Genomic DNA, 18,629 nt, shown 5'->3' with positions numbered 1-18,629 from the left:
TCATTTGAATGTGATCTGTCAGCTTCCTGCCTCTTGAATCGTGACCCCACTCCCACCCCACTGTGGACATGTAGCCTCTCTGGAACTATAAACCTTTCCATAGTTGCTTTTGGTCATGGTGTCTGATCCTATTAACAGAGAGTAACTGACACACGTCCTTAATTCACCTCAGTTGTGTTGCTGGTTAGCCTTTTGTCCGCAGAATCAGCTCTATAGCAGGGTGGTGTGCAGGTCTCGATATAAAACTCTTGGGGATGGAAAACAAAGGGAGCTTATCCTCAGGCCTAGGAGCCAAGTGTTAAAGTAACTCTGTGATGTACAGCTCTATGAGTTCTAGCAAACTTACAGATGTGTTTGGCCTCCACAGTTGAGATGAGCAGTCCCCTGTCCATCAAGACTGCTTTGCTGTGGTCTCAACTGGCCAGGCACAGACCTACCTCCTTACGTGGATTTCCTCCAGAATGCCTAACACTTCCTGAACATTATGTTATTATACCAGAATATATCTCCTTTTATCTAATCATATAATTTATTCCACACTGTATACAAGTGTTGTACTTAGGACATATGAAAATATATCTTCTTTAAAACATTTTTAGATTGTTTATCTGAATGAGTCTGTGTGTACCATGTGCATGCCTGATGCCTATAGAGGTCAGAAGCAGGCATCACATCCCCTGGAACTGGAGTTGTGGGTGACTGCAAGCCATCCTGTGGGTGCTGGGAACTGATCTAAGGTTTGCCTCTTAACCACTGGGGAATAACTCTAGCCCCCCTCCAAACATATGTTCTAACAGACGTACAACAAAATTGTATGAAGTTAACAGTTTATTAACTTCTAAATTGTACAGTGCTACCATCCTAAGGAACAGCATAGATATGCATGTTAGCTTTCTAAATTCAGGAAGTTTTGTAGACGAGTAGGAATTAGAAGTGAAAATATTCCATTTGGGAGCATATTGCTAGCCAACAGTTGGGTCCTGATGGTTATTCTGCAGAGGTGGACAAGTTCACATGGGTCTTTGTATCTTGTTGGGGGGATGTAGTCTAACCAATTTTGAATAATTGGGCGTCTTCCTAAGCTCAGCTGTGTCTGGAAGAAATTGAAACTGTTATTTGTAACCATTAGAATGGTCCAAAGGATTCAGAACTTTTGTTTTTTATTTTATTCAAATTCAGAAAAGAGATTCTGAATTTATATATCCCTTATAACCTTTATCTAAGCCTTTTTATTTGCAGGCATTTTATTCCAATTTTTTTCTCCAGTGATATGTGAAAGGCACTAAACAAAATTTAAACTATGGACAGGGAAGCTCTTCCTTTCAGACGGATCATCTGCTTTACCGTCTTTTCTAGAGGCAATGTCAACACAGCCACATGCAAGACTCATCTGGAAAGCTAAAATGAATCCGTGCTCTGTTCCTCTTCCCAAAGTCCAAGTCTGTTGGTTTCAAGTTGGAAACAGATGATGTAAATCCTACATGTTCCCCAGTCAGACCCAAACCATGTAGAATGCCAAGACCTCAGTGGAGACCTTCTCCAGTAACAGGAGAGTTTTGTTTTGTTTGTTTTTTTAAAGTTTTATGAAACCATCTGTTTAAAGATTCTGTTTTGAACATTAAATGCTAAAGAAAAGATATTGCTGCATTAAGAGAGATTTTATAGGGACTCACATAGCAGTAGAAAGAGAAAACCAACTACAAAACTGCCTCATGGTACCTCCAGTTGTACCACAATACAATAAAAACCGCTAACACCAAGCAAACCTTCACTCTGCAGGCCTCGCCACGCTCATCCAGCTATGTTAGACACCCACATGTTCATTATTTATCCAACAATCAACTGTTTAAAGACTGTCTAATGTGTATTCAACTGAGGAGGGTACTTCGGATAATTATTAGGTATGCAAAGTAGATAGAGTGTCTATGCTCTCAGGGGTGTGGTATAGAGACATTTATCATCTTAAATATGTCCATGTGAGGAGCTGTGGTGGAAGTACAGAGGTGACCAGCTCCTCGGGGAGAGGGACCCTGACCGCACCTTTTCCACAGTGCTCGTCCGCTGGAGATGCTGCACTTTGGTTGTTTGGAGTCTGGGTGAGAACTCTACCTGTCAAGTGACTTTGATCAGTTCTATACTAATGCTTTTTGTTATGGTTTTACTTGGTCTAAAATCCATGTAATCTGTAATAACCACGCAGGCCAACCAGTTATGATGAAACAAAGATGTAAAAAAAAAATAAGTGAAGACATGAAAATAACTCCTTGAGAGGTTCTGTCAGAGCCTCACAGATACAGATGAGGATGCTTGCATCCAACCATTAGACTGAGCGTGGGGACCCTGGTGGAAGAGTTAGGGGAAGGACTGAAGGAGATGAAGGGGTTCGTTACCCCATAGGAAGAACAACAATATCAACAAACCAGACCCCCAAAGCTCCCAGGGACTAAACCACCAACCAAAGAGTAATTGTGGAGGGACCCATGGCTCCAGCTGCACATGTAGCAGAGGATGGCATTGTTGGGCATTAGTGGGAGGAGAGGCCAATGGTCCTGGGAAAGCTTGATGCCCCAGTGTAGGGGAATGCCAGGGTGATGAGGTAGAAATGGGGGTGGGTGAGCAACTTCATAGAAGCAGGGGGAGAAGGGTAGGATAGGCGTTTTTTGGAGGGGAAGCCAGGAAGGGGGATAACATTTAAAATGTAAATAAAATAGCCAATACAAATTTTAAAGTTGAAAACAATTTAAGTATGGTCTCTTTCAAAAATAGGTTGCCAATTATAACCTGAACAATTTGTTTGCCTTACAAGTGACCCACACATTAGTATTTATTATCAAGGCATTTAAGAATCAGTATTTTATGCCCTTATAAGTCTGTTTCTAAACTTACACTTCTAAAGACTAGAAGAACTGTTGGTTCCTTGTTAAGTTGGTTATTTATAGGACTAGCTTCTCTATATATAGATTATTTAACTTCTTGCTGTTAATGGACATGGTACAGTTTGATACTGTAATTTGCAATTCATTTTGAAGAACATTCCCTAATTATGGCTGATATATGGGTGATTTTCTTCTCTAACTCGGTCTAGTCCCAAAATGTTACTAAGGAAAGATCTCTATATTTCTGAGAGATATTTTCAGTTGAATAAATATTTTATGTCTTTATATTTCTATAATGCTTAAAATTGCTTTGGGATCTTAAATGGGAAAATTTGTATTTGTGAGAAGAAATGGAGCTGCCATTTTAAAATATTCTACTGTAAAGAAGAGCTGTTAAAATCTAACTTATCTTGTTCTTATAAGATAGACATCTTAGTATGGTGTTATTGAAATATAACAGTTTACTCAACACTAAAATGTCTACATGACATTCATCTTTGCCATCTTGAAGTTCACTATGACAAAAAAAATCAACATTTGAAGGACTAATTTTAGCTAATTTGAATTTTGCCTCATTTTAAATTACTGAGCATATACATAGTCATTAACTCACCATTGAAAATAACGTGTAAGTTAAAAAATACTCTGCACTTTTGCCTTCATAATTGTATCCTAACACCCACTGATGGTAGATTGCACTTCCAAAGAGCAGTGCTCTGCTTTCCCCATAGAACATAGAACACCGCTCTGCTTCTCTGATTAGCCCCCCATGCCACTCCCACCCCCTGGAAAGGGCAGTGCTGTGCTTACCTCTATATCCCTGACTGAGATCGCAGAAAGCACTCTGGAACATAGCATTAAACATGTCTTGGCATCTTCTTGAATATCAATCAGCTCATGATCAACCATTATCCTCACTCTCGAAGGGTAAAGTAGTATCGTCAGAACAATGTTGATAGGATTCTTTTCTCTTTCCAGGATTCCGTACTGCAGGAGGATCTTTAAGATATTTGACTGTCTTGTCTGAGCCACATAGAGTAGAGGTGTGATGCCACTCAGGGGGCTGGGGCAGTACACGGGTGTGAAGGTTCTGCAGGCCGGAAGCAGAGGAGGCAGGGTCATCAACACTTGTCACAGCAGTAATGAAAGCTATCTGTGAGCACCATGTAACTAATGTTCACATGTAATGTCTTAATTTGGCATTGTAACTGTAGACAAAACTGGAGGAGGAAAGAAAACTCCCACCAAATGCTGAAGCCCCTTTACATCTGTGAAAACAAGCACAGGTTTACAGCGTGCACAAAGCTCTTGGTCACGGCAGCTGTGCTACTAATGTGTCTCCCACGCCGGTGGGGGCATAAACCTTACCGCACTCTGCAGATGTAAAGTGAAAATGAAAGGCAAGGTTTTCACACTGCTCCTTATACTTACGTGTCTACGTCTATGTGCACTTATGGCATGTATGGGTTCCTGGGGAGGACAGGAGAGGGTGTCAGGTCCTCTGGAGCTGGAATGATGTGGGTGACTTTGGGTCCTTTGAAAGAGCAGGCAGAGAAGTCCCTCCAGTGCAGTTTGTTAATAGAAGTATCGATCATTTTAGTATCTTTTTGCTTTTTTTCAGTCGTGTATTGGACATGAAGCTGAACTTAGTGGAAATGACATGAAAGACAAGTACAAACAGCCTAGTCCTGTGTTTCCATTCTAATAACATCAGAATGTGATTGTGGGGAGACTGTCTGAGGCTCCTTGAAGAGTAAAGTTTAACCCTGGAGAAGTAGTTCAGACAGTGGAGCTCTTGCCATGCAAACATTAGAGCCGATGTTAAAACAACAAACGCGGCTTGTGTTTGTAATCTCAGTGCCGAGGAGATCAGGACGTAGGAGAAGTTCTGAGGCTCAGCCCCTGGCCAACTAGCCGATGTGTTTGATGAGCTCTGGGTTTAGTGAAAGACCCTGGCTCATTCAAGTTTGCCTCCTGGTCTACACACACACCAAGCACACGTAAAAAATATTTAGAATGCCTAGCTAGCTTGGGCTGCATTGCAAGACAGTTTTTAAGAGGCTGGAGCTGGACTGACACAGCGTTAAGAGGACTTGCTGTGCTTTGAGAGGCCTGGATCTGTTTCCCAGCACACATACGGCAGCCACAGCTGTCTAAACTTCAGTTCCAGGGGGTCTAATGGCCTCTTCTGGCCCCAGGAGCACCAGGCATGTGTGTGATAGACATCTGCGGGGAAAGCACCCATAACATAACATAATAACAAACACTTTTAAATCTAGATCTTGGAGTGTCACATGGTGCCTGGACATCAGTATTTTTAACTCCCTGTGTCAGAAATGAAATGACATAGAGCATTTGAAATTGTTTCATGTGACTGTTTGCATATGCTTGGCCCAGGGAGTGGCACTATTATAAGGTGTGGCCTTGCTGGAGGAAGTGTGTCACTCTGGTGGTGGGCTTGGGGACACTCCTCCTAGCTGCCTGAGGACGATCAGTCTGTTCCTGGCTTCTTTTGGATGAGATGTAGAGCTCTCAGCTCCTCCTGCACCGTGCCTGCCTGGATGCTGCCATGCTCTTGCCTTGATGATAATGGACTGCACCTCTGAACCTGTGAGCCAGCCCTATTTGTAAGAGTTGCCTTGGTCATGGTGTCTGTTCACAGCAGTAAAACCCTGACTAAGGTGTGTTCCTTACTGAGTTAGTCACTATACCTGTAGTGAAAGCATAAAGGCATCCTGACCAGAACAACTCCTGGACAGTTAGTTAACAATTCCTTAACTGTGCCTAGAAACTTGACTTTTGAGATCAAGCAGAGGAATTTTATTCGTAAACCTCGCCTCTCACGTTCTCTTGAATAGTCTAATCAAATATTGATACACTTTACAGACGGCATCAATAGCATACAGAGTCAGCATTGGTTTCAGACAGCTATGCCAAGCAAGTAAAACAGACCTTTAGCACTGCATGTGTGGGTTTGGGGTTGTCCTCCACAGGTCATGCATTTGAACATTTTGTCCCCTGTCTTCTATGTCATTGAGGCATTAAAAGCCTCACACCATTCCCAGTTTCTCTCTGCCTCGTTCTTGAAACTCAAGAGGTGAGCTCTCAGCTTTCTGTTCCAGCTGCCATGCCTACAGCTTGCTCCCACGGTTGACTCTTAATCCCCTGGAACTCTAAACCCAAAGGAACTCCTCTATAATTTCCCTTGGTCACAGCTTTTATCTTAGCATCAGGAAAATAACTAATAGAGACCAATGACATGGCCAGTGGGTGAAGGCACCCAGCCTGGAGTTTGATCCCTGGAACCCAAGTTGTGGAAGGAGAACCTACTCCCACCGGCTGCCTCTGACCCCACACATGCAGCTACAAGAGAAGTTTGTAAAAGTTGCACATATTTGAGAGGATGGGGACAATGCTGTGACGCACTAAATGGAGCAGACCCAGCCTCTGCGGCTCAGCACCTCAGTCCTAAGCAGCCGTGTGACTTGGATCGGCAGTCTCCAAGCTCAGCTTCTCCTTGTGTGTGAACTGCTTTAGGCCTCCAGTAGCTATAGAGATGAAAGAGGCAGTTCCCGCAGACTGTAAACAGCACAGGACACCATTGCTATGGCACTTTACTGTAGACAGTAAATCCCTGAGGAGTGGCACCTCCCTTTCCCTGGGATAGTCATTGTCAGGTACCTAAGAACTAAGGCTTGGCGGACTAGGATGGTTTAGGATGGGAGCATTCCTAATAAACGTGGATTTGAGGGTCCTAGAACCCTCTCTTCTTACCAGATCCCTAGTCAAGAACTCCAGAAGTACAGTTAGAAAATCACTAGCCTAGTTTCACAGAGCTCTAAAATGTCGAGCTTTGTCACCTAAAGGAACAGTATACTAAGTGTTATGTAGTATTTTAGACAACAGGATACGGCCCTGTCTTCATTCTGCTCCTGATACTGTTTGTATGTGTGTGTATGTGTACGTTTTCACCTGCTATTCTCTTTCTTGCCTGAATTCAGTATTTTCCTGGCCATCTCAACTTTTTCACAACTTCTTCATTTATATATGTGTGTGTATATACATACATATGTATATATGTGTGTGTATATATACATACATATGTATATATATGTGAGTATATATATGATCGATAGAACTCCAGATGTCCTCCTGAGGACTTCCTGAGGTCACCCTGAGATCTCCCCAAGATCTCTTGAGGTCACCCTTAGGTCTCATGAGGTCACTCTGAGACCTCATGAGGTTACCTTGAGGTCTCCAGGAGGTTACTCTGAGGTCTCTCTGAGGCCTCCTGAGGTCCTTGGTCCTTTGTACCTGCAACTCTTGTGATTTTTTTGAAAAATTACTTAGCATTTTTATAAATTCATTTTTCACTTAAAGTCGAACAAGGTGAGCTCTGTAAATTTATGCCCCAATAGAACAATGTTTTCTATTCCCCAGCCTGTGTGTGTGTGTGTGTGTGTGTGTGTGTGTGTGTGTGTGTATAAATAAGATGACAGCATTCAGGAATCAGGTCTTTCTTTACACCATATAGGCTTCAGGGATGGAACTTGGATCGTCAAACATGGCAGGAGCTGCCTCTGTCAGCTGAGCTCTTCCTAGTTGAAGGGACAGAAGTAACTGGTTTTCACTCACAAATGGATTTATGGGAGCCAAAAGACAGAATCTGTAGGGGTCAATCAAATGCTTTCTATTTGAATTTGATTTCAATCCTAATAAGATTTTTGGCACTTTTTACTCATTTAAACCTCTAAGAGGCAATTCGATTCTTTTACCGTGCTAGTTTTTAAGAAGGCATTTGACTTGTTGTAATTAAGGGAGCTCGGGAAACTCAGGACAAAGCAAGCGGTCACTGATAAGACTCAGGAGCACTAAGGTTCAGGTGTGTTAAAACTTACACTGCCTCTAGGAGATTTTAATGAATATTGAACAATGTTGGAACATGACTAAAACTCAAATATGTTTAAAATGAGATTTAAACATCTACTCTGAATTCATACGACGTGTGATTAATCCTTGGGTTTAAAGAGTATGGAACTGTAAAACCAGCTCTGCCTAATCTGTCCTGACAGTTAATTATAGCAGTGCTTACATGGATGAAGAGAGGCAGGCAGGCAAAGCAAGGGCTGGCTTTTAACTGTGAGGTTAATGAACTGAGCCCTCTGTGTCTCAAAGCTCGTCACACATGCTTATGAAGTGAAACATAATGTTTTTGTATAGATACAGAATGGCTTCGCTCTGCAGATATACATCTAATTTTTCTACATTCTCCTTTGGCTGACATATCAAATAAACATTTTTTCATAATAGTGTACCCCCTGGTGTTTAACATAGTGTACTTTCTAGAAGGTTTGTTTTCCTGGTCATTCCAGTCTCGGGTTCCTCTCTAGCTTTCTATCTGTTCCCTCCTGTCTTTTCCATGGCCCTCGGTGTCTAACAAGGTGTGCATGTCAATCACTAACATGTCAGGATCCGCACAGCGAACAAGCCTCTATCACAGTGTCTGAGAAGAGGAGAAGGAGATGAGTCCTGCAGCAAAGATAAGATTGGCTAGAATAAGTAGTTAGGCACACCAGGAGATGCAGGAGTGCGGAGACAGAACATCACGGAACGGTCACATCTGGACAAAGACTAGGAGACGCATGTACTTAGCTGTATCGCTGTGTGGGTGCCTGGAAGGAAAAATAAGGGGGTCGGTGAGGATCAGAGGGTAAAGCTGAGGCCACGGGAGACAGCCAGCCACGCTGGAGGAGCCTCATGGGCCGTGAGAGAAAGTCTTTTGGTTCCAGATGGAATGGATTTGCCCAAGAGGCCTGGGTTGTAGGAGCATCATGGCCTTCCCTTTGCTCATTGCACAGCAGGTGGAAAGATGCTGCTCAGGGTGGGGCGGGGCGAGAGCAGTGTAGGCGCCCATGTCTGCACTGCTGGCAGCAGACAAAACCAACATGTCAGAACGGAGTAGAAGTAGAAGCAGAGCCATCAAAGATGGCGCTATGGATAGCCACTTGCACATCGCGACACGAATATACCCTGGACAGCTCAAACTGGCATGTGTCTTAAACTGGATAATTCATATCGGAGCCATTAAGGCAATCTGAATAAAACGCCCATCAGTATGACAAAGGGTATTTCTAGAACCTGATGTTCGAAGTGGCGTAAATACGTGAGATGGAGCTAGAAATGATTCTGTCAAGTCAAATACACTAATACCTGAATGTCAAGTGCCATGTTCGCTTTCATGTCTGGTGTGTGCACATAAATAAAAAACGGGCAGTAATGGGAGGAAGACTAAATATTAATGCTTTCCTCTTATAGACAATTTCGACTAATATCTGTGTGTACATACACACATGACAACGTGTTGTGGATGCAGAAGGGCACTGTTAGGAAACATGATAGGGAGAGGCATGGGAGGCAGCGGGGGAGGGGAGGACTAAGGCACAGTGACACCAGTTCATGAACATGTCATAGTGAAACCATTATTTTGTACACTAGCCTAAAACAGTTGACACATTGAGAGCGTTGTCTTGGTTAAGAGGCTCCGCCTGGACAGGACACGAGGAGAGATCATGGAACTAAGTAGGATCTGACTTTATAGACAGTCAAAGGCACTCACCGAAGTGATGGCAAGAGAATGCAAGAACCAAGAATAAACCCCAAATCTGCCCTGCGCAGTGGGGCCAGCGTCTCACTGAGCTGAGAAGCAGAGAGGTTTGGAGGATGATACGTCCAGTTTGGTTGAGTCAAGTCTGGTCTTCTGTTTTGCTCCATGTGGCAAGCTCAGATAGCAGCAGTTGGGGACAGCGATAATGATCTGGATGATTCCGAGTCCACAGCAGAATCTATCAACTTAAAAACTGCCCCATACACAGTGGAGAGCAAGGCAGCTGCTTTCCTAGTGAGCGTGTGGGCACGGGAGGAGGCCTGGAGGAGCTGGGCATGCCAGGCCTCAAGTTCACCCCACAGCACACACTTAGGGATGTCTGTCATGTTCACTTCCTCTGTCGTTTTCCCTCATCTGGCCTTTAATCTAGTCAAAGCTGTAACTACATAAAACGACATTTAAAATGACGAAAAGACCTGTCTTAATTAGGATTTCATTTCTCTAAAGAGACATCAGAACCAAGGCAACTCTTATAAGGACAACATCTAATTGGGGCTGGCTCACAGGTTCAGAGGGTCAGTCCATTATCGTCATGGCAGGAAGCATGGTGGCATCCAAGCAGGCACGGTAGTTCTACAGCTTTATCGGAAGGTGGCAGAAAGGGACTATCTTGTGTAGACAGCTAAGAGGAGGCACTCTTCCACCCTGGGTGGGACCGGAGTGGTAGGAACCCTCAATGCCTGCCAACACAGTGACACACTTCCTCCAGCAAGGCCACACCTCCTGATAGCGCCACTTCCCATGGGCCAAGAATATTCAGTCCACCACAAATCCTATTGTGGATTTTATTTACTATTTCAGACCCCCAGCTACCCATTCACGTGCTGGGACGATCATTCAGGAGCACTTTCCTGCGTTGTCTAAGGATGCATCCAGGAGGCGTGGCTGTTCCAGGCGTAACCCACCCTGCCCAATCTCTGACCTGGGCCTTGTGTATCACTGCACAGCTGTTCCTGCCACTGTGCATAGCATGGCAGATGTCCTGTGGAAGGGAGGAGTCAATTCCCAACTATTCTAATCAGGCTGAGACCTGAAGCCAGAGAACTAATTGACATTGGATCAAACTCTTGAGCTACAAGTCAGTCACCGGAAGCTTATAGTTTCCTAAACATTGTCAGAGAGATAAATTCAGGCTGTTAGAAGTTGGCTGAACTCGATTGTGGAAGATTTGAAATCAAACTAAGATCGGACACAGAGTAGCTCTGTGTTGACTCTGTGATAGGAAAGTTCTGAGTGAACTGTGTGCATTGCAAGTGTGCAATCTCAGTAGAGCAAGAGAAGCGACCACAGAACACTGTAAGGAAAGGTCTGTTTCTTTTTAAGGAATTTTTAATGCATTTACTTTACTTGAGCAAATCTACTAGGACTTGATAGTGCACTTTACAGGTAAAATTCAGGGTCCACACTATGAGCTGGTAGTGCACTTTACAGGTAAAATTCAGCATCCACACAATGACCTGGTAGTGCATTCTAAAGGTAAAACTCAGGGTCCACACTATGACTTGGTTGTGCACTCTACAGGTAAAATTCAGGGTCCACAATGAAGCTAGTGACAAGCCCCACCATGCACGTTGACCTAAGAAGACATTACTGCACTCACACAGACACACTTCTCTGTGGACAAACCACGGGATTACCTCCATATCAGCGCCAGGCTGCAGCTTCTGTCTTGGACATAGTCCTTCGTCTTCTTGAGCAGCAGTTCCACAAAGTCAGGATTACCCTTTCTGGCGAAAACCCAGTACAGAATGGTGTTCACGCATATTTCAGTAAACTCCAGGTTAAAATTGAGTTCGAAACGGTGCCCTGACTTTTCCACAAAAGCAATATAGTCCGTGAGGAGTATGTCAAAGCCGTCCAAGTCAACATACCTCAGGATTTTTGCCAGTGTTCTATAAATCCTGGGTTCATAGCAGTGGCAGCCCCACTGACCCAGAAACTGCAGGGAGGGTCTCTTTACTATCTTGTCAATTAGGTTGCAGAATATATTACCTCTCGGGAAAGAAGTCTTCCGGCACAATTTGGAAGAGTTATTCATTGCTTCTTGAGGGAGGAAAGAGCACGGTGGACAGTCCTAAAGCCATCCTTCCATTACCACATGCTTTGAGAATGTGCTCAGACATGCCCTTCAGCAGCCAGAGCGAAGGCAGCAGGGGTGACATCACAATACTCACAGAGCTGTCATCAGCCTGGGTCAGAAAACTGAGGTAGTTGTGAAGTTGGGGACATTTGAAAGACCTGCAACAGTATGCAAGAGAGCTAAGGGGACAGTTTTAAATATACAAAGCTTCCCACTCAGTCTTTGCTGTGCACATCACCTACACACTGGTGTTAATTAGTAATGTGAGCCTAGTCAGGCGCGGCTGTGAGTTCTGCCCAGCACTGCCCACTCCGCCTTCACAGGTTCTTTCCCGAGTAGTAGCTACTCCTACATCCCCACACGTAACATCCTAGTAAAATCTAGAAACTTGGTTTTAGAATTTTTTGCTACAAACCTTGCAGGATCTATATAATTGGAACATCATTTAAAAAGTAAACACAGATGATTTGATATTGAGAACATTAGAAATACAATTACCTAGATAATGTAAGGATATATATTAAATTTTTAGCCCTTAAAAAAAACATAATCTAGTCTGGACATAGTTTAAACGGAGAACACCAGCTTTTGTATTTCAGAGAACAGGATTGGTCCATGCGTTGGTAATCCGGTGTCTCCATGGAAGCATGAAGACCTGTGGTTCCCTTTTCTGTCACTGTGCTGACATTCCCCATTTCTATAGCTTAATGAAGCACATGACACAGTGAATCAACAGCTCACAGTGGGTTAGATGCACACCAAGCCGAGAAACCTGAGTCTGATCCCCAGAACCCAGATCGTAGGAAAGAACTGATTTCTGCAAGTTACCCTCTGGGTGCATGCACACGGTAAGATCTGCACACACACATTCGGAAGCACATGCACACATGCACATACATACACACACACACACACACACAGAGAGAGAGAGAGAGAGAGAGAGAGAGAGAGAGAGAGAGAGAGAGAGAGAGAGAGAGAGAGAACATGCATACATACAAGAATAAGATACAAATCAGCATTAAAAAAAAAAACACAAAAAGCCATGAGGTGATTGAAATTACCACTTACAAGTCTTAGTGTATCACTGACTTCTGAAATCCGTGGGGTGGATTAACTGAAGCTTATATAGTTGGGTTTAATTCTGCAAATTTCCCCAATGTTTTGTTAAGTCACAGTTACCATTACTTTTACATCATGATGAATCTTCATATTCATTCATAACCATACTTGATATATGAACTAATGTATTTTAAAAGATGTCTAAATGTTAAATGTTTCCATCTAGGCACTTAAGATGAACAGTCAATTATTTAAGTCTACCTTTCAGATCAGCCAATTATGACTTTTTTTTTTAAAGGGATGTATTTTCTCATGTTTCTGTGTGTACATATATGCAGAGGCCAGAAGGAGGCTAGCGGCCGTGCCTATCAGTCTGAGTCTGTTCCTGTGAGGCGCAGGCTCTTCCTGAGCTCCGGTGATCCCCCTGTCTCTGGAGCCTGAACTCGTGGCCCCATTGTGCTGCCGACACTTGCCTGTTGAAGTCTCTCTCCAGCCCCACATTTTTGTTACTTCCTTCATCAACAGCCTCGATATATTTCTTTATTCATTTCTTTCTCCATTCATTTCTCCATTCATTTATTTGTATTTTATATTGTTTATTTATATTTGGAATGGATTTTTTTCCATCATATATCTAGCTACTAGTTTTTGAAATGTTAAAAAATAAACACTCAAATTCTTCATATGGATTTTATTACCAGAAATATTACTAGACTTTCTTATTATCTATGTCCTTTTCTATTTTTTTTCTTTGTTTCATCTTTCCCAGAAACAGTGTCATCTGAAAATAAAATTAATTTTGACATTTTGAGGTCAATGAAGATTTATATCCACTTCTGTTTCCTGCCTTGCTTACTGGGTAGAAATTTCAAGTCAGCATTAAACAAGTGTTGCTGGAACATTCCTTGCTTTGCCCTTGTCTTTCTAGAGAAACATTAATGGCCAAAGAAGTCCTGTTTCTCTTCCATGGCACATGGTAACTTGTCTCCTGCTGGCCTGGAGGAAGCGTTAGGTCCTTCGGCTGTTGCTTCAGGTAGCACTGACTGTGGCTGGAGGGATAAGGACAGAGGCGCTGTATGCTGACCTCTGTTCATGCCCTTCCCCTTTTTAGGTGTGATCTTAGGTAGGCCTACTTCATCAAGCATTTGTATCAGGCACACGTGTTAACTTCAACTGAAGTCTTTGTCTCTACTGATTTCACCAAGTGATGCTTTACCCAGTGGCCCACTGACATGAGACAATGGTGCTGCGTTTCTTAATCTCCCACTCTTCCGACTTGATACAAATCCCACTCAGTTAAGGGACCTTGCTCTTTTTAAAAATTCTATTTGTTTTATTCACATTGGTGTTTTGCCTGACTGTATATTATGTGCCACTAGTATGTCTGCTAACCAAGGATATTGGAAGAGGACATCAGACCCCCTGGAGCTGTACTTAGATGGTTGCAGGCAGCATGTGGGTGCTGGGAACTGAACCGATGTCCTTTGGAAGAACAGCTGGAGCTCTGACTGCAGAGCTGTCCCTCCAGCCCCCGGGACACCATTCTTTGGATATTCTCTGGTAGCAGACAAAATCCCACTCCATATTTTTACTGCTGTTAAAAAATGAGAAGAGTTTGCTGAGATGCCTGTCCCCTTATCATTACATGTATTCATGTGGGAAGTACTTTACCCTCTAAGCCATTTTACTGGCCCAGGATTTATTTTTCTTTTCTTTTTTCTTTTATTAGATACTCTGTATTTACATTTGAGAGGTTATTCCTTTACCCCACCCCATTCCCATCCCCCATACCCTCCATTTGCCTTCACAAAGATGCACTTGTTCCTAATCACCCTCTCCACCCCATTGCTTTGGCATTTCCCTACATTGGGAAAACATGCCTGCCCTGGACCAAAAGCCTCTTCTCACATTGATGCCAGACACTGGTATCTTCAGCTACATATGCAACTGGATCAATAGGTCTCTCAATGTGTGCACACAGAGGTTGGTGTTTTACTCCATGGGAGTTTTGGAGGGTTTGGTGGTTGATAATGTTCTTCCCATAAGGTTGCAACCCTTTTCAGCTCCTTTGGTTCTTTCTTTAGCTCCCTCATTGGGGTCCCCGAGTTCAGTCCTATGGTTAGCTGCAAGCATGCTCAGCTGTATCTATATGACTCTAACATAGTCCCTAATGGGACATCTCTGTCTGGTTCCTGCCAGTAAGTCCTTCTTGGGATCAGCTACAGTGCTTGGATTTGGTGGCTGCGTATGTGGTGGATCCCAGGATTTTTCTTTTTGCATTGACTTTGTGTGTCTTGTTTGGTTCAAGACGATCCCTGATAGTGGCACTGGATTATAAACTATCGAGGGAGACAGACTGTGAGCACACAGCGTGCTGTGCTGGGGTGTCACAGGAGCACACTCAAAGCAGTGCAGACAGGAATGGGCACTGGAGAAGTCTCTCCGAAGAAATTACATCCACACCACCATCGGCAACAAATACCATTTGAATGAGAAGAGAGTGGGGTGTCAGCATAGAAGACACTGGAAAGACATTAAAGCCTGAACATTAAACCCAAACAAAGCCATCGTCTTCTCTCACTGCTATTTTGGTTTCTGACTCTCCCAAAACTACTTTTTACAATTTGTATTAGTTTTTAGTAGCTCCTCAAGCTGCTAGCTTCTCTTTCTTTACTATCCTTTGGCTCAGTTTAATAAAAATACGTAGGGAAGATATTTAAGATTATGTGTTTTCTGTTGGGCATCTTATAAACAACAATCATACCTTTTGTTGAATTTCTCTCTCCCTGTGTATGTGTGTGTGTATGTGTGTGTGTATGTGTGTGTGTGTGTGTGTGTGTGCGGTGTATACACCTGTGTGGTATATGTATATATGCATATGTGTACCTAATTGCCTATGAATGTATGTAGCAGTCAGAGGTTGACATCCAGAGTCTGTTTCTATCACTTTCTACATCATCATCATCATCATCATCATTATATGATGCAAGTTCTCTCTGGATAAACCTAGAGCTCACCAGTCTCCAGGTGGCATGTCCTCAGCCCTGGTAGTGTTACAAAGAATATATGACAAGAAGGCATGAGTCACATAGCCAGAGATTTTTAGCTGGACCTACCAAACATATGAGAGAACTCTTTGAAAAATGACTTTCTTTCTCTGGATGTCTTTACTTGTTAGCACACTTTATACTTTTAAGTGCAGAAGCTTTATCTTGTCTTTTAGATAATTATTAACCCCAAATCATCATGGCCAACCACAATAATTAGGTATTTTAGAATTCCTACTTTTATCACATTACCCTGTTTTTATATAGAAAGTATTAGGTTAGTCCCTGGAAAATTTTTAAGGTTCTAATTCTCCAGGGAAAGGCTGTTTTATAAGGTAAGCAGTGGACTGGGTCTGACCCAGGAGCTGTTTCCCAGGGTGAGTAACACTAAATCTCTTCCCCTTTCCTACTTCGATGAGCAGAGGGCTCCCTGACTTTTCCATTCCACTTCCAATCCTTAAATATCACTCAATGTGATGTGCCTGCCCCAGGCAAATGACATTTCAAATTGTCATTCTTTTTGCCCTCAAAGCAAGAAGGTCTGTTCTATCCCGTAGTCAGAATGATTTAAATGAAATTAATTTACCAGGTCAGGATCTAACTTGTGACTTGTCAGATTCTTTCATTTCCATTACAAATTAGCTGAGGCAAAGGCAGCTCTGATTTAAGGACTCTGAAGACCGCAGTAAAACATTATTACTCTCTTGTTTTTGAATCGCTGGTCATGTAGGCAAAGGAATTAATGCCACTGGGCAAAATAATCTGCAGTGGAAATCACTGAGGGAGATCACTAGACTGGTCTTACCCCTTAAGTACAATACCCCACAGAGCCAGCACAGGAGCCCCAGTCTTGTCAGGGACGAACAAACAGGGAGGACCATTGAGTTACTGCCCTCCCCAGCCATTCCAAATGTGTGTTCCCCGATTTCCAATGAACTCCGCCTGCCATTGTGTCTCCTCTCCTGAGTTTAGAGATTATGAGGGCCCAGAACCATCCCAAAGACACCGGGACCTCCGTGTTTTTACTCTCTTGTTATTTATCTATTTACATCTCGTGTGGCCAGCATCTCCCTTGAACTGGATACTTGGCTCTGAGAATGACCTTGAACTTCCTATCTTCCTGTCTCTGCCCCTAGCACATAAGTCGCAGGCCCAGGTCACCACACCTACTTTATGTGGCACTGCTGATGGACCCCTAGAGCTTCATGCAGGCGAGCGGCTTCCAACTGAGCTGCGTCCTCAGCTCTCACCATTTTAAACTGATCCCTAAGAGCACTATTTGCACGACACTATCCAGATCTTCTAGTATTTCTCTCTTGGTTGTTCCCAAGGCATCTTAAAAATATCGCAGGGCTGGAGAGGGCTCAGCCGTTAAGAGCGCTAACTGCTCTTCCAGAGGTCCTGAGTTCAATTCCCAGCACCCATATGGTGACTCACAACCATCTGTGATGGAATCTGATGCCCTCTTCTGGTGTGTCTGAGGACAGCTACAGTGTGCTCATATAATGAAGTAAGTAAATATTTTTAAAAGTCTCAGAAACATTTTACAAATATTGCAACTTCAGATCCAAATCTCTGGTCTACCAGATGTCTGTTTAGATGTCAATTTTCCAGCATAATTCTGAATTCAGGTTCTTGAAAGAGTAAATGTGTCTTAAGTATTCTATCGATACCTTGGCAACTGATGGATTTAGGAGAGCATTGCTTCTCTGAGCTCTGTGATGTTTCACACTCAGGTATAAATATGTCTCAGAGAGCTTTGCCACTTTGGAAGGCCTTTCTTGCTTCATAAGTTACGAGATCCACCTAGAGTTAATACATCTTGCTCTTACCAGCCTGTAAACGTCTTTTAAACTTCAGCTTTCATGTCCTGGAACATGAGTCTGCAGTCTGCAGCCCACCTTTTCTTCTGAAGCTGAGTTTCAGGGAACTCCCATGGCCTGTGGTTCCTCCAAATCCCTTCCCCAGAGTAACATAGTAACCATTCCTATACAGAACAGTCCTTAATGTTCCCAAATCAGCCTTTCCCCCTCCAGTAGAGCATGAACCTAGTTCAGGGAGGTCCCTATGTTTTCCCAGATTCTTCAGTTACACCTTCCCCCCTCCCCTTTCGTAGTCAAGAATGCAAAACCAGATTAGTTTGCCTACGAAATAATTGTTAGTTTTTTGGTCATACCGTAGGACATAAACCAAGGTATTTGAAGTGTTTTACAGTGGTGTGTAAGCCATGTATAGGTGAAGAGCAGTCAGAAAAGCAGGCAAAGATGGTACTAAGCCCTTCCCCCTGCCTCCAAAACATACTCACACACATTCACACACACACACACATACAAACACACGTATATATATATATGTACATATATATATATATATATATATACACACACACACACTCTCTTACACACATGCCCACACACACACACACACACACACACATTCACACACACACATACAAACACACGTGTGTATATATATACACACACACACACACACACACACACATTCACACACACACATACAAACACACGTGTGTGTATATATATATACACACACACACACACACACACATACAAACACACGTGTATATATATATATATACACACACACACACACACATTCACACACACACATACAAACACACACACACACACATTCACACACGCACACACACACACACATTCACACACACACATACAAACACACGTGTGTATATATATATATATATATACACACACACACATACACACACACACACACACACACACACACACACACTTGAGGACTAGGTAAAGCAGAAGTGAGGATTCAGGAGGACTTCCAGGGCAGTGAAGCATGTCAGACGTGAACATGGGGTGAGCGAGATTGGGGCCAGCAGAGGAGAGCAGCGTGTCGGGGAGGAGAGT

The 18,629-nt window shown here is 43.1% G+C and overlaps 1 protein-coding gene across 1 annotated transcript; it reads right to left on the bottom strand.

Moving 5' to 3' along the window:
• Positions 1-886: 886 nt before the first annotated feature.
• On the bottom strand, positions 887-11,578 carry ASB17 (ankyrin repeat and SOCS box containing 17; the record flags this gene model as incomplete). The annotated part of the gene is made up of 3 exons (XM_080915219.1): positions 887-1,093; positions 3,687-3,966; positions 11,178-11,578. 3 exons carry the CDS (start codon positions 11,576-11,578, stop codon positions 887-889), a joined length of 888 nt encoding a protein of 295 aa, XP_080771345.1.
• Positions 11,579-18,629: the final 7,051 nt, after the last annotated feature.

Source organism: Micromys minutus (genome assembly GCF_963924665.1).
Source record: "Micromys minutus genome assembly, chromosome: 4".
In the NCBI taxonomy this organism is placed as follows: Eukaryota; Metazoa; Chordata; class Mammalia; order Rodentia; family Muridae; genus Micromys; species Micromys minutus.
This window is presented reverse-complemented; position numbering and strand designations above follow the sequence as displayed.